Raw genomic sequence first — 16,948 nt, 5'->3', positions numbered from 1 at the left:
AGCAGTTGCAATAGACAGCAGCCATAGATAGTTCAAGTACAAATATTGTCAAGGAGGACTTCAAATTCAACTGGATATTAGAAATCCTGTGATCTAAACCTAGCTCACCAGCCATGTACAACAGATCATTAGGGGGTTGATAATCACCTGGTTTTGCTGCCTAGCTGGTACTGCAAAAACAGGCACGTTATCAAGCATCATTCAGGCCACAATACGTGGCTTAGGGGCTGTGCAACAGGCTGCATGTTGTGCAGGTCTATTTTAGATATTTTGTAAACAGTCCTAGGTGCGTCAAGCAGGCTAAGAAGAAAGCTTCTAAAATCAGCGTGCCTTCCCAAATGATGTATACCGTATTGGCCCAAATATAAGCAGCACTTCCCCCCCCCCAAATCCAACTGTAAAAACTTAAAGTGCGTCTTAAATACGTGACCTTACAAAAATGGACTTTTACGATATCGCTGCTGAAACAGACATACAGTAAAACGGAACATATTTATATATTTTATTGCCGATTTGCGAGCTTGAGTGCCTGCGGAATTGTAGCAATTGAATATCGACTTCTGATTTTAGTGATTATACGGTATCTTTTGCGGGCTTGGAAGATCAAAGGCTTAGATTGGCTCAGTTACAATTCTACCAACCGCAGCGATTGAAATTATTATGGTCACTTTTAGCAAAATAGTAACAATCATAGTCTCTACCATAAAATGAAATCTGTATTGATGTTCTGAGAATTCTGAAAGTTCTCTCTCTCTCTCTAATATACAAATGCCAATATCCATGCTGCATTCCTGATTTAGAAGGAAAGATCATGAAGTTGCCCAACTGATAGAGCAAAGCTGCTCTGCTGACTGCATCTGGACAGGGTTGGGGTGGGAGTGAGGGTGCTGCTGCCCTGCATTGCGCCCACACAGCCCTGCCCTTGCTGCTGCCCTGCCAAGTCACAGGAAGGAGGCTCTGCTCTCCACAGGGGCTGATACTGGAAATGTTGCAAAGTGAAATGCACCTTTATTCATCAGATTAATTCAAAAATCAAGCATGAATAATTCTAAAAATGTTATTTTTGCTAAACGTAAGAAAAATCCTGTTGTACCATGTCAAAGGCTCACCTTTTCCAGCCTCCTGTATTCACAGTGGTCGACCAGATGCTATGGGGAAGCGACAGCACTCTGCCCAAGTGATATTCAGAGTGCTATGCTCACTATGGCAAGTAGCTATTGATGATAAAGATTTATTGGTTTCAGCAGAGTCTTTCGCTAAACCAAGTATTATTGTAGAATACTTACCTCAAAGAGAACAGATGTAATTCCCAGTCCTGAACTAGAAACAAATAAAAGGATACAAGCTCTGATACAGAGTTTTAAGGGACTTCACAGCTCTGCTGGCATTGATGCACGAGGCCCGGATAAGATTTGGCAGCAGTTTTGCAGTCACAATTGCCCCATCAAACAAAGGACCAAAAAATGGTACCTGTCAAAATAAAATTCATTGTATCATTAAATCAGTATCTATCAGTGAATGAAAGGCTAAGGGAAGTCAGAGTAGAATTACTGAAATTAATGAATTCGAGTTAGTCATTTCCATTAATTTCAATGGATCTACTCTGAGTAAGACTAACCCTAGAGACAATGTTACATAGTAGTTTTTATCAGCAAATGTGTAAAGTATTCAATCAAAATGTTTATGTATTATCTTTTGGGTACAAGTGTCTGGGTTTGGATGTTTCCTCAACTTGAATATGGATAAATGTATGTGTACACACATACACACCCACACCCACACCCGAAGTTTAAAATACTTTAGAAAAATGTCCAATAGCTCACTCCCAATAACCACTCAGTTTAAGCTGCCTATTTGTGGTATCTCCAAAACAACTAGTGAGGAGGTACTTAAGACAGGGCAAGCACAAGTTCTAACAAGGGTCGAACCAAGGACTGCAACTGGCCACACTTACACTTTGATATAAAATGAAACGTCATGTGCAACAAATGCTCTTGAAAAGTGCATTGGTGTAAAGTATGTTTTCAGGCTCATTTCATCTGTAAGGCTATTTCATATTTTTGTTTGGTATGTAATTTGTTGTAATGTTCATGAAATAAAGTACTAACAAGAATTCTTTCAAAGAGTTTGTTCTATCATGCAATAGCAAGCTATCATGGCTTTGGAACACATTTTAAAAGAAAAGCCTGACTAGCTTTTCAGATGCCTTATAATTGAATAACTTTCTAAAGAAATTCTTGCAGTAACTGATATTATAGTTTGAAGACTTGTGTATTCTATTTTATTCCAAGAAGACCCATTTATCCTAAATGGAACCCAATAAGGGTGGCGCTCTGGGTTAAACCACAGAGCCTAGGGCAGGCATAGGCAACCTTCGGCTCTCCAGATGTTTTGGCCTACAACTCCCATGATCCCTAGCTAACAGGACCAGTGGTCAGGGATGATGGGAATTGTAGTCAGAAACATCTGGAGAGCCGAAGGTTGCCTATGCCTGGCCTAGGGCTTGCTGAAGGTCGGCAGTTCGAATCCCCATGATGGGGTGAGCTCCCGTTGCTCGTTCCCTGCTCCTGCCAACCTAGCAGTTCGAAAGCACGTCAAAGTGCAAGTAGATAAATAGTGTTAGTCTTAGTAGACCACAAGTCTAAGATAAGCAGGCATTGTGGTGCAGCAGCAAAAGAAGCTAATGCCAATCTAGGCTGCATCAACAGAAGTATAGTGTCCTGATCAAGGGAAGTCATAGCGCCACACTTTTGTGTCTTGGACAGACCATGCTTGGAGTACTGTGACCAGTTCTGGGTGCCACAATTTAATATGGATATTGACAAGCTGCAACATGTGCAGAGGAAGGTGACCAAGATAATTAAGGGTCTGGAAACCAAGCCTAATGAGAAACAGTTGAGGGAGTTGGATATGTTTAGACTGGATAAGAACAGAGAGGAGATATGAGCTGTCACATAAAAGATGGAGCAAGCTTGTTTTCGCCTGCTCTGGAGGGCAGGACCCAATTCAAATTATAAGGAACAAGAGTCTGACTAAACATCAGGAAGAACTTTCTGATGATAAGAGCTGTTCAAACGTGGTGGACTCTCATTCCTTGGAGTTTGTTTTTTTTAGCAGAGGTTGGTTGACCATCTGTCTTTAAGTGAGATTCCTGCACTGCAATGGGTTGGACTAGATGACCCTTGAGGTTCCTTCCAACTCTACAATTCTATGATTCTATGAATCTAGGCTATCCAACAAGCCTAGAGCAAGGTGACTTGCATTTTTATTCTATGACCTGCTATAGTGCAGCAGCTGCACATAGGATTGAACTGGAAATTTATGAATATTTATACAAGTGTTTTAGGATGTATAATAATTTCTAAATTGGTAAGTTTAGCCTATTTAGTGTGTCCACCTAGAATTGCACAATGAGAAGAACCATTTCAATATTATTTTAAAACTGATTGCCATGTTTTTAGGTCATCCTGACATACATGGTACATGAAAATATATTTAGAAAGTTTTGGGGATGGAGCAGGATATAAATCTAAATAAAATGCACAGGAGTGTTCCTGAATGCCAGTGTCATAGGAAACTCATCTGGTCTCAGAAGGAGGACTGCTTCCAATAGAGATTGTCTGTTTCATATCTTAAAATCACTTAGTAGTTATGTGTACATTTTATGTGAATACATGATGAAACTAAGATTCCCCACATAGCAACTTCTACTCTATTTTAATTATTGAGAATTTTAAAAAATACTATTATAACCCATTGGAAAACACAATCAAGTTTAAACAAACCACGAGAGTGCAAAGACGTATCTTCCATAGCAAGCAATATAGTTTAAAAAGCTGGTGAATGAGTAAATTATTGTACCAAATGGCTGAGAATTAATCTCTGATGACGAACTGCAATCTAACGAGGCATCTGTGTCCCAGGGAACTCTCAGTGTGTCCCTGGCGGTATGCACAGCGTGTAGAGTCTGCACAGCATTCTTTGTCCGCTTTTGCGGGCAGCTTTTCGTCTCATTGTTTAGAATATCTTAATGCATCTGTGATGCGTGGAATGCATTCATACTAACAGACTTACTATTGTTTTCTCTCAGAAGCTTTGTTGAGCAAAAGACTGCATCGCAGTTCCCAATAATTATATTGGTTAATTAATCAAGACAAAAAAGTTTGCAAATCATTGCCTGGTTGCCAAGCAGGAGGATAAAAAATGAACACAATACACGCTGTAGCAATGAAACAGAAGTAACAGCTATTGGATGAGAGATTCTTATATAATGAAGCTATTAATACTAAAATGGTTAATGTTAACATTGCTCCAGGTGTCTTTCCTTAGATGCAAACAAAAAGGCTAACATTATGTATATAAAAGGCCAAATGTTACCATGGATCCTGAAACCTTACAGAGAAGCGACAGCTTTTTCATCTGATTAGGGAACACGATTTAAATACCAGGGACTGCAGCCAAACAGTCATTTCTCTCTACAAGCCTCTTTCATTCACTCTGGGGTCAGTAGCTGGTGAACAGAAGTTCAGCCACATTTGCCCTGGAGATACCTGGATTAGTTTTATTGCATTGTAATAGTTATATTTTAAAAGGCAAACTAACACTAATTTTCCAGTTTGGTATTTCTCCTTCTGCAGCATGGTTTCTCTGAACACACAACACATTAGTGAGCAAAAAGGAAGCAGACATACACACATGGCCTTTCTGTTATGGTAATACATTTTGCATTTGATATTCATATATTGAGCCTAGAATACTTTGTACAGAAAAAGGGTATAAATTGAATAAAAAGTAGTAAAATGATACTGTTAAGGAAAACAATTAGTAAAAGAAAAAAAAAGTTTAAAGTGCAATCCTATGCATGTCAACCCAAAGGTGTTCCCACTTAATTTACTGGGACTCAATATTAGGTAAGCATGTGTAGGATTGTAGTCCTAAATTGGTTTGGTTTAAGATTTTGGTGTCTAAAGGGGTGATCAATTGACCATTCCTACTTTATTTCAGTTGTCTTTGCTTTACCACTCTAAGAAAGCTTAGAGTCATTTTTATTTTCGTTTTGGTGTCAGGTGACAGCACTTTCATTTTTCTAGATCCATCTGCTTAAATGAGTTTCAATGATAGAATTTTATTTATTATGTTGTTTTATTGTTTACAATTGTTATATTTTAGTACTTTCATCCTATGAAAGTCTCTTTGGGAACCTGATGGATGAAAAACATTTTCTAAATCAATCACATTTTTCAACAACAGTAACTGATGAACTGACCTGTGATGTAAGTGTTATTTTATCCTTATGGAAAAAGAGACTTCACTACAGTGGTACCTCTGGTTACGTACTTAATTCGTTCCAGAGGTCCGTTCTTAACCTGAAACTGTTCTTAACCTGAAGCACCACTTTAGCTAATGGGGCCTCCCGCTGCCGCTGCGCCACAATTTCTGTTCTTATCCTGAAGCGTTATTTCTGGGTTAGCGGAGTATGTAACCTGAAGCGTATGTAACCTGAGGTACCACTGTACTGGTTGGCAGGACAGGCATTGATAAATTCAAGAAAATCACATGTCACTAAGATGCAACGAGAGTTGCATCTACACTTCTTTCTGCTGCTAGCTTGGCTCTTATTATTCTGAGTGCATTCGACTTTTAGTCATCTATACATCATCTGCTTCTGTATCTGTATCAATTTTTCTTTTTTCTATGGTGCTCCAATGCCTCAGGATAACCTGTCCCAGGAAGCCTGACTAGGATTTGCCTGTCTGCCATAATCTTAAAGCATATTAGGCAGCTGCACATTTCCCCCTTATTGAACAGGGCCATAGGGCTACATAGATAAATTCTGAAAATCTGTGTAAACTTTGCAAAAATTGTAACAGCTGAATAGGTTAAAATCAGGCTCATCTGGATGTTTTCCAGTATGTTTTGTGTGGTGGAAAACGATAGAAGGCACTGGAAAACAAGGCAAGCCTGTACAATGAGAGCTTCCTATCCAAAAATGGCTGTTTTTATTAGTTCTAGATTCAGGTAGGTAGCCGTGTTGGTCTGACACAGTAGATAGATAGATAGATAGATAGATAGATAGATAGATAGATATAAAATAAAAATTCCTTCCAGTAGCACCTTAGAGACCAACTAAGTTTGTTTTCGCTATGAGCTTTCGTGTGCATGCACACTTCTTCAGATACACTGAAACAGAAGTCACCAGACCTTTATATATAGTGAGAGGGTAGGGAGGGGTCTGAATAGAGACACTGGATTCTTATCTCATTATACATGATAAAGCTATTTTTTGCCATCTCACCCCTTGCTTTTTCCTGTAGGACCAATTGCAGTCGTTAACAGTCATCAACCGGTTTTCCACACCTATCAGCCAATCACCCATTCCCACCACCCTTCTGAGTAATACCCCTCCCCACCCTCTCACTATATAAAAGTCTGGTGACTTCTGTTTCAGTGTATCTGAAGAAGTGTGCATGCACACGAAAGCTCATACTAAGAACAAACTTAGTTGGTCTCTAAGGTGCTACTGGACATTTTTAAAAATATGTTTTTATTGGGTTGGAGATTGTAGCTATTAAAACTTCATTCAGTATATATGCCCAATGGTTTCTAATTCTAATCAAGGCTTTGGAAACAGCATCAGAAGTAGGGCTTTTTCAGGAGTGGCACTTGGACATCTTTGCATCTTTAAGCCACTTTCTCCCTTTGTGGGTAAAACAGCTTCAGATGAAAACACTACTAGAGCAGCATCCATAAGAGGCACCTTAAGATGTGGAAATGTGTAGCGCTTGTTGACTATGTGATTGGTTGCCTAGCTAGAGCCAACCATTTTATGGATAAAATCCTATCAAAGGATTCTGGGACTGGAACTGTGGAAGATTAGTTTGGCCTCTGTGGAAAAACCACCACGAGACCCTTCAGTAAGGAGTATCCTGCTTCTGTCCTTGGCATCTGCGTCTGTAGTCAGCCAGACAGCCCAGAAGTCTAGAAAACAATTCTACCTTAACGGCCTGTGTCACACAGGTTGTTGCCCTCCATCATTAGAGAGTTCTCTTTCCTCTCTGTGGAAAACCTAAAATTCCTGAATAGGGATAGATCTGTCCATTTTTTGTTTCTCTCAGTTTCAGTTCTCCATATTTCTGCATTTGTTTATGACTATTTATAAGGGTTGGGGGCAACTCTCCCAGCAGAGGAGTCCAAGTTGTGCTTTCTGCTGTAGGAGAAGCAATCCTGAATGTTTTCAAATGCCCTCCTTACTTTATACAGAAGATAATTTTGTTTCCTCCTCGCATTTTCCAGTAGAAATTAATGTCTTGCTCAAATTGAACTTTTTATGTCACTTTGTGAAAAGCTACTCAAGCAGTGCAAGGTATGCATTTGTTAAGCATTTTATCATACTAGGTTGCATCCAGTAGTGTTTGTCTAACTCATGCAAGGCTTTCTGACCCAGCGGAGGCTTCCATCACCAGAAGGGAGAGACAAGTGCTTTTCACTAATTCCCTGCAGTCACCTGTGCCACCTCCCACTCTGTTCTGAAAGATCCCACCATCCTATGGAGAAAATTATGTATAGGTGTAAGAAGGGCTACAGGGGAGAGGGGGGATTGGTGAAAATCACCTTCCTCCCAATTTTGCTAATGGAAGCCTCTGATGGATTAAAAAAAAACCCCTTCATTCAGCACAAGGGACACTGGATGCAACCCATTAAGTTCTTATAATCAATACCAAGTGAGAACACGCAGCATCAGATGCTCCCATTCAACTCAGAAAAAGTATTCAGGGTTTGTTTCAACTGAGCTGTCTTTGAGCACTATTATAAACACCAGCCATGATACATAAAATAAAACAATCAAGAACATACCTCTGGTTTCTTTGTGATCTCTATGAAAAACATGTGATTCTTCATTGGATAAATAATAATTAAAGCATCTCCAAAATCTGTTGGTATAATACCCCTGCGATAATTTCTGGTGTGCTCAGACCACACAATATGAACCTCATCATTTCCCAAGTGACGAAGCTGAAACGGCAAATTGACTTGCTATTAATCAGGGTGATGAACACAACTTGAGGAGTTGGACAAACGGAATAATACCACCAGCAGTAAATGCGTCAATAAAGAAAATTGTACATTTTCTCCTTAAAGGAATCCATCATATTCAAAATATTTATGGGACCCTGGCTAGAGAGATTGTCCTAGTTTGATGTACTTCTAAACTACAGTTTAGAGTTATGAGAATGTGCAGGAGCAAGCCTCAGGGCTTCAGTGCTCCACAGTCTCCTCTCCTCCTTTTGTGTGGCTGCGAGAGCGAAGCTTTTGCCTCAGTTACATATTAACCACAATTTAGCATTATGAACAGTTAATCATAACTGCTGTTTGTTTAAATAAGCCATGGTTTCAAGTTGTCTTGTTTTAACAAACCATAATTAAAGCATTGATTAGCCATAGTTTGTTGGGCTTGGACAACAAGTGGTGCTTAATGTAAAAGTGAACCTTGCTATGGCTCATTGTCATAAAACTAAACTGATTTTGCGTTAAACCCAGATCAGCTTGTAGGAGGATTATGTTGTGTTAGTATGGTGCTATTCATAAAAGACTGACTTTCAAGGTCGGAAGCATAGGTTTAAAACCAGAAACACACACTTAGTGCACACACCTTGGGCTAATTCAAAAGCAGTTGGTTGGGAATAAAAGATAACATGATACTGAAGAAGCTAGTTCTTCACCTGCCTGCCATGGAAATGGGATATTTTCAGGGTCCTTATATATTGCAGAATAGCTGAAACCAGAATATTTTGATGAAAACTGAATATTCTGAGGGTGGAATCTAATATAGTGTCTAGTTGCAGAATGAGGCTTCTTCTCTCCCTCCCCCCATGTGCCCCATAATGTGCTCTGGAGGACTGTGGCGTCCACTGAACTGAGTTTGGAGGCACATGGGGCCTAGAAGAGGAAGTTGAGAAACTGAAAGTCCTGTTGTGCAATAAGATTTCCAATGGGAACACATGTTTTTCAGATGTACAAAGTTTAACTAGGAGGAAGAAAATTAAACTGAGCTTAGTTTCATTAGACCTTAAGTGTGGTTAACAGCATCAGTTTTACAGTAAAATGTATCTATCTGACATATTAAAGTAAGTGTCAACTGTACTATAAATTAGTTGGGTGTAGTAGCTATGATTCTAGTTTGCATATGACTTAAACCCCTCAGCAGCCAAGAAGTATACTAAGAATGTGTAGAAAAGCTGATGTCTGCTATATTCCAGTACCTCAAATTTGGATAGCTTAATCTGCACATTATGCAAATACCATGCAAACTATTAACTAATTATGCAGATCACATGGTAGTTTCAAGAATAAAATACTGCTTTAAACTTCTTGGAGGAAGGTGGTGGTGATGGAGATATAAATTTTAAAAATAGCTGCACTTCTTTATTTTTTCTCAAAGAACACTTTCTTCTTAAGAAACTAACACTTTTGTTTCAGCTTACTGTATTGTCTTAGCCGAGGGCCAGGAATCAGCACAGAATGCAGTCACTGATACAAAAGTGACTCAAATTAACTCAAATAAGTGTTGTAATTCAAATTTTATGCTTAGCCTAGATTAGGACAAACACATAATATTTAAACACCGTTATGAGAAATAATACCAACAGAATATATTAATTGGCTTTGCTGAGAGAAATACATGTCAAACCAAATTGATTATATATTTTAATAGCCAATTTAATGAAAGACAAAAAGAATTAAGAGGATATGCTGTTTCTTTACTTCAGAAAACTTATGACATTTCCACATATTGGAGAAATACTTATCACAACACACTATTATGCAATTGATTGAACAGCTGAACCAAAAGAGTACTAATTAATCAATCATTGCAAAAATGGGAGGAGCCATTCAGTGGTGTTCCACAGTAGGTCTGTCCTATATCCAGTGCAAATATCTTTATTAATCACTCAAGGTGAGGTGAGTATAGTACTCAGTGAATCTGCAGTGAAATCTATGTATGTGAATGCTATGAAGTATGATTTCAGTTTCAAACAATGTGGCAAAAAGGAATATTAGAAAAATAAGATTAAATGAAAGCCATGTTCAAATGTGGTAGCTAAAGGCACACACAGAGCAAGCTGGGGATAATTCAGGGAATACAAATGAAGAATAGGGCAGTATTTGTAACACATATAAGAAAAGGCCGAAGGAAGAGGAAGCAAACATTAAAAGTATGTGATAATTCACAAATATATTGCGGCAAAGAAGATGAAGAACAAATGTTTGTCAGGGTGATAAACGAGTTCACAATAAAAGAGAGAAAATAAAGTAATCAGAAAAACAAAACTTTTAAAAAACACAGCAGGCAGAAAATAGAAGTAGCCCCATGGAGGCGTAGAATTCTGATCTATGGAAAGTTTTAAATGAATGTTTCAAACATCTGCTGAAGGGCTTAAGCTTGCATCATTACTAGGCAATGAACCAGATTCCTTAATTGTAAGGGAAGTACTGTATAAAATATTTTAATGTTTAATAATGCAGCTTTGTTTAAGAAACAACTACACCCATTAATGTTCAAAACACAGAAATACTAGCATTTAAAATAAAAGCAACAAGATGTGAACACTGAATAATAGTAGTAATAATAATAATAATAATAATAATAATAATAATAATAATAATAATTTATTTGTACCCTGCCCATCTGGCTGGGTTTCCCTAGCCACTTTGGGCGGCCTCTAACAAAGATTAAAAATACATTAAAATGTCACACATTAAAAACTTCCCTAAACAGGGCTGCCTTCAGATGTCTTCTAAATGTCAAGTAGTTGTTTATCTCTTTGACATCTGACATTCCACAGGGCGGGTGCCACTACCGAGAAGGCCCTCTGCCTGGTTCCCTGTAGTTTTGCTTCTTGCAGTGAGAGAACTGCCAGAAGGTCCTTGGCGCTGGACCTCAGTGTCCGGGCCGAATAATGGGGGTGGAGACGCTCCTTCAGGTATACTGGGCTGAGGCCATTTAGGGCTTTAAAGGTCAGCACCAACACTTTGAATTGTGCTCGGAAACATACTGGGAGCCAATGTAGGTCTTTCAGGACCGGTGTTATATGGTCTCAGCGGCCGCCCCCCGTCACCAGTCTAGCTGCCGCATTCTGGATTAGTTGTAGTTTCCGGGTCACCTTCAAAGGTAGCCCCACGTAGAATGCATTGCAGTAGTCCAAGTGGGAGATAACTAGAGCATGCACCACTATGGCAAGACAGTCTGCGGGCAGGTAGGGTCTCAGCCTGCATACCAGATGGAGCTGGTAGACAGCTGCCCTGGATACAGAATTAACCTGCGCCTCCATGGACAGCTGTGAGTCCAATATGACTCCCAGGCTGCGCCCTGGTCCTTCAGGGGCACAGTTACCCCAATACCCCATTCAGGACCAGAGTGTCCTCCACACCAGCCCTGTTCCCCAAGAACAGTACTTCTGTCTTGTCAGGATTCAACCTCAATCCATTAACCGCCATCCATTCTCCAACTGCCTCCAGGCACTCACACAGGACCTTCACTGCCTTCACTGGTTCAGATTTAAAAGAGAGGTAGAACTGGGTATCATCTGCATATTGATGGGACACCCAGCCCCAAACCCCTGCTGATCTCTGAAGATCAATAGACTCAAAATAAATAAACAAAGGGGGTATACCTTCCAATTTAGATAATTGCACTAAGATACCAGAATAGGGATAGATCAGGTCCATAGGTCATTTGAAAACCATAGATAAACTAAACTATGGTTTAAAGATGAACATGCAGAATACTGGCGCACACTGCTGAAATCATGGGTGCTTTGCTTCTGTCCCAGTTCCTGCTGCTGCCATGTTGCTGGTCGGTTCTGGCTAAGTGTTATATGTCTGAAGATGGGTTTGTGATTTGCCCCCAAACAAACCATGAGTAGTAAGCCAAGGACAAATTTGACTATGGCTTGCAGTTTCTTTGGAGAGAAACAAAGCACAAGGCTGGGTTCAGACTCAAGGACAGACCATGGTTTACTTCCTGGCAGTGTGGGAGCAGCAGCAGTAGCAGAGAAAGAGTGATGCACCAGCACACACTAGCGTGTTACACTAAGCTATGGTTAAACTAAGCTATGGTGAACTATGGTTTTAGGTGATGTGTGAATGAGCTCAGTAGTCGCTCAGTGTCACTTACAAGTTTCATAGAATGCTCATAGGTAAAGGTAAAGGGACCCCTGACCATTAGGTCCAGTCGTGTCCGACTCTGGGGTTGCGGTGCTCATCTCGCTCTATAGGCCGAGGGAGCCGGTGTTTGTCCACAGACAGCTTCCAGGTCATGTGGCCAGCATGACAAAGCCACTTCTGGCGAACCGGAGCAGCGCACGGAAACGCCGTTTACCTTCCCGCCGGAGCGGTACCTATTTATCTACTTGCACTTTGACATGCTTTCAAACTGCTAGGTGGGCAGGAGCTGGGACCAAGCAACGGGAGCTCACCCTGTGGCAGGGATTCGAACCACCGACCTTCTGATCAGCAAGCCCTAGACTGTGTGGTTTAACCCACAGCACCACCTGGGTCCCAGAATGCTCATAGGGAAGTATTAATTCTAAATTGCAGATAATATTAAAAAGAGAAATAATATATACCTACATTTTTAACTACATGCGTAAGCAGCCTTGGGTTTTTGATGTTTCAGGGTTAGATAAAAGTGAGTGTTCACATGCCAAAGGTCGATCAACTTGATTGAATATAATCTGAATTTTTCTATTAATCATGTCCTGAATTAATTTCCTCAGCTACCATCTGTACATCAGAATCTAACTGTCATTTACTGGGATTTCCCCCCCCCCCTTCAAGTCTTATGAACAAACTACATGTTCGGAACCTAGTTGTGTGACATTCCACATATCCTACTTAATTAAATAGCATTAAAAGCACTCTGTTTCAGCTATCCTGCAACATGCCTCCCAGGCAACACACCAATGCTAACAGTGGTCATGGTATACACACCTAATAGTCTGACCTCCTTTTCCAACTAATTGCATTACAGAGCCAGCTGGCTCCAGAAAGGAGTTGTCTGTGTGATTGAAGAACTTCTGCTTGGGGTAGGCATGGCTGCTACTTTTACTGAGTAATGGCCAGTCCTGACATCCCCATTGTCTGCCTGACAGAGTGCCCATCCTAAAATCGAAGTTTTATTTGTAAATTAACCAAGAAACTTCCTGCCAGAACAGCACTGCCTGGAGACTGATAATGTGTGCCTTTCATTCCCTTTCACTCTTACTGTATTCACTGCCAATTTGTTTTTTGCTGCCAGCCAGCCTTAGGCTATAAAAAGCCTTGTAAGACATAAGTGCAATTATAGTCCTAGAGTCAAATGAATTGAACAAATCCAATAGCACAGCTCTGTCTCCACTTTGCAAACCCCTACAGCAGTGAGATTAGCTGCTAAAAATCTAATCTAGCTATAACTAATGAATTTCTTGAGTAAAGGAGCAAGAGTTCAGTAGGGGGTTGTACCCAGCTTTCTGAACTGAGAAGCTCTTTGCCTCTAATTGTATATAAAAAAGCAACATACAGCTTTGACAAGAAACTATTAGGATGTTGCTATTACTATTCATTTCCATTGTGGCTGCAGGATGTCTGGACGAAACAGTAATACTATTCATAATGATAAATCATTGGATTCCAAAAGGTATTGCGGAATATGTCTTATTTTCAAAAGAAAAAAACACATTTCAGTAATTACAATAATTTTGCAGCTAACACCATGTATTATATATATATTTTAAGCACAAAAATGTGATTTCTAAATATGTTACCATGTACTAGCATATGTATTAGGATATGTTCCTAATTATTTCACTTTATGACAATATGCATTCATTAGAATTCTCTACTTATTTTACAAAACACATGTGGGAACAACTACTTTTCATTAAAAATAGAATCTCTAATAATTATTACTATGACATCTGTCTTATTCTGTGGGTCACAAAATATGCCGCCTGCTGCAGAATGGTCACATTTAAAGGCAGCTTTTCTGGCCGGCAGGTGGTATGACCTTCTGTCATGCTATTGAGTTTGTCAGCTAAGCAAGTTGTTCAGAATTTTGCTTATTATGCTTGGAAATGGGCAAAGAAAAAAACAGGACACAAAACTGGTCAGAGTGCAAGTTATCACCTGAACAGTTCAAAACACTCAGAGATATATTAAATATACCTTACTAAAAACCCAAAAGCAGTCTTAAAAGAGCCCAGCTTTAGCTTCCAAACATCTCATTGAAAACAATCAGAATTACAGTCACCAGACTTCCGAAAATAAACTTTGACACAGTGTTTTGTGCTAGAGTTAACAGAGTGCAATCAACGTTTGATTTAATTTTCTTATACCTGACCTTAGTAAATAACTATTCTCAATTTGTTTTTTTTAATTATCTTGTAATTGTATGCACACATGCACCAGTGTTCACAAACTTTCGTTACTCCTTATCCAGATAGTAAGCACCGCTGAGTGTAATTTGTAACTACTCTCTAATATGTAAACCAAACTTAAGTGTAAAGTTAAACATTGTTTTAAAATAAGAAATGGCACATAAGTCAGGAGAGGTTAATGCAGAGCAGAGCTTCTGTGTAAATGTAGTATGCGGGTAGTTCTCATCAATGATCTTTGGGTAGAGAGCCCATAGGTCCCAACTCCCTGGGGCCCTGGAAGCCTGAGCACCCACAAAATTCCCCATGAAGGGGCCAGGCACCCACAAATTTCGGGCATGGCACCCATGGCCCCGGTGCCAAGTTGGCACTCCTGAGAGTGTCCCTATTTTCATATTTGAAATGATGGTGGGTATTGTGGTTTTTAGTAAATATGCCTGCTAAAGGTGTGAAATGGAGAATGCTTCCTTGATACTGTTTGATCACTTGTTTTGCAAGAGACAGAAGCAGCTGGAGTGGGGGAAGGGGAGATTTCACTCTCTGGTTTGTTGTTTGTGGCATTTATACAGCCAGGCCAAAAGAGGATTAGAGAGCTTTGAAAGAGCAGATGAAGAAATACTATTAAAGAAAGCAAAGGTAAGTAGGAGAAGCCACAATATATGGAGTGCCTTTTATGAGGATCTGTGTCCCTCTTGTAAACAGTTCCAATTTGGGGATCATTTCTTCTGCAACAACAGATGGAAGAGACTTTTGCTTTCCAGTGATGCCTCGGGGCACATGCCATTACTGCTTGGGAACATTACTTTTTTCCTCTTTTTCCTGTGAAATCTGATGTTTCAGTCTCAGGAACAGGCAATGGAAGGTTTGTAGATAGTGCCAACTTCCAGATTGGCTGGAGTGGTGGTGGTGTCCAGCATTAATAACCATTGCTCTTTCACTGTCAGCCACAAATGGAACTGCAACTGGGCTTCCACATGACTGGTTATATCGTACTTTCTCAGCATGCTCATCTTTCTATGTTCCATCTACACCAGCTGGTGTGACATAGCTGATGTGGGTGGGAAAGTCCAATTTAACGGAGTCGTCAACTAAAGCTCCATGCACATGATGAAAAACACTCTTTTCTGCCATTGCCACTAACCACATTCTTGAAAAGGCAATGTCTGGAAAGGGTTGCTGTTGTTGTTTTAAAAGGCATCATAGTGTTGTGGTGCTATAACACACTTCAGGTAGGTAGCCGTGTTGGTCTGATGCAGTCAAAATATTAAAAAATAAATAAAGAAATTGTCCAGTAGCACCTTAGAGACCACTAAGTTTGTTCTTGGTATAAGCTTGGTATCTGAAGAAGTGTGCATGCACATGAAAGTATATACCAAGAACAAACTTAGTTGGTCTCTAAGGTGCTACTGGACATTTTTAATTTTTTTAAATATATTTCAACTTTAATTCAAGTTGCTTTTTTTCTAATACTGTAAAAATGTAGCTGCAAAAGCATTTTTACACTAACTGAAAAATCAGGTAAAAAATAAACAGGGTAATAAAAGGTGCCTATTACATTATAGTCAACTTTCTGACAGTAAGAGCTTTTCAACAGTGGAACAGTCTCCCTCGGGAGGCAGTGGACTCTCCTTCCTTGGAAGTTTTTAAGCAGCGGTTGGATGACCACCTGTTGGACTAGATGACCCCAGGTGTACCTTCTAACTACAATTCTATGCTTCTATGAATGTGTGCTGAACTGTGATAGTTTCCCCTGTCCAATGTGTCACTGCCCACATCAAAGTCCCACCCCTTTAAGAGGATGCAGGAGTAGTGCTAAGGCAGCGTATGAAGGGAGTTGTAATACAACATCTAGAGAACACTTGGTTGGCTGCCCCTGCACTAACAGCATTTATACCTGTAGAGAGATTGTACCAGTCTTCTGCTCTTTGGGAGAAAAGGGAGGCATAAAGGCAATCACACAGCTATCAAGGAACACTTTGGAACCTGCCATTACTGTGACTTTTGAGGTGGAAGAGCTTTTGCGAATGGAGGGGGAAGGATTTCACTTGATTCTTGCTTTTACGTACATCTTTTACATTGCTTGTAAAGATTTGGTGCATCAGAAGGAAAAAGTTGCCCAAATGTCACAAGAGCGGGACAGAGGTAAGCAGGACAGTTGTTGAACCAAGTACAACAGCCTTACAGGTATCTCATTGAGTCTGTACAACAGAGATTCTCAAATGCTTTTACAGAAAGAACATATTGCACAGCTTGAGGTTATTAGTCTTTTAAATAAATAAAAGGAGGCTTTGCTGTGTATCAAGAATCAAATTGTAGCAGATTTAGAAAGACTTCTAAATCACCATGAGTGCAGACCCAGGTCATCAGGCTTGAGCTTCTACAGCCTGCCATGAACCACCAAGGCAGGAATGGCAGCAACAGCAGCAGTTTTGTTCTATGCTGTTGATAATACATTATCCTGTTGTCAATTATGCTGTTTTAAATGTGCATTTTATATTTGACTTTCTTTAGTAATGCTTTCATTTGAAATGTTTAAG

General features: G+C 39.8%; 1 protein-coding gene across 3 annotated transcripts in view; it reads right to left on the bottom strand.

Moving 5' to 3' along the window:
- Window positions 1–16,948, bottom strand: part of RALGAPA2 (Ral GTPase activating protein catalytic subunit alpha 2) — a 175,859-nt gene that overhangs the window by 48,893 nt on the left and 110,018 nt on the right. For all 3 annotated transcript variants that reach the window (XM_033154123.1, XM_033154121.1, XM_033154122.1), the window contains 2 exons: window positions 7,855–8,013; window positions 1,343–1,470 (listed from right to left, as the gene is read on the bottom strand). In XM_033154123.1, coding sequence (XP_033010014.1) covers window positions 1,343–1,470; window positions 7,855–8,013 — 287 coding nt within the window. The remainder of the gene's footprint in view (window positions 1–1,342; window positions 1,471–7,854; window positions 8,014–16,948) is intronic.

This window comes from Lacerta agilis, chromosome 7, assembly GCF_009819535.1.
Source record: "Lacerta agilis isolate rLacAgi1 chromosome 7, rLacAgi1.pri, whole genome shotgun sequence".
Classification (NCBI taxonomy): Eukaryota; Metazoa; Chordata; class Lepidosauria; order Squamata; family Lacertidae; genus Lacerta; species Lacerta agilis.
Note: the sequence above shows the minus strand (reverse complement) of the source record. Positions and strands in the feature narration are given on the sequence as shown.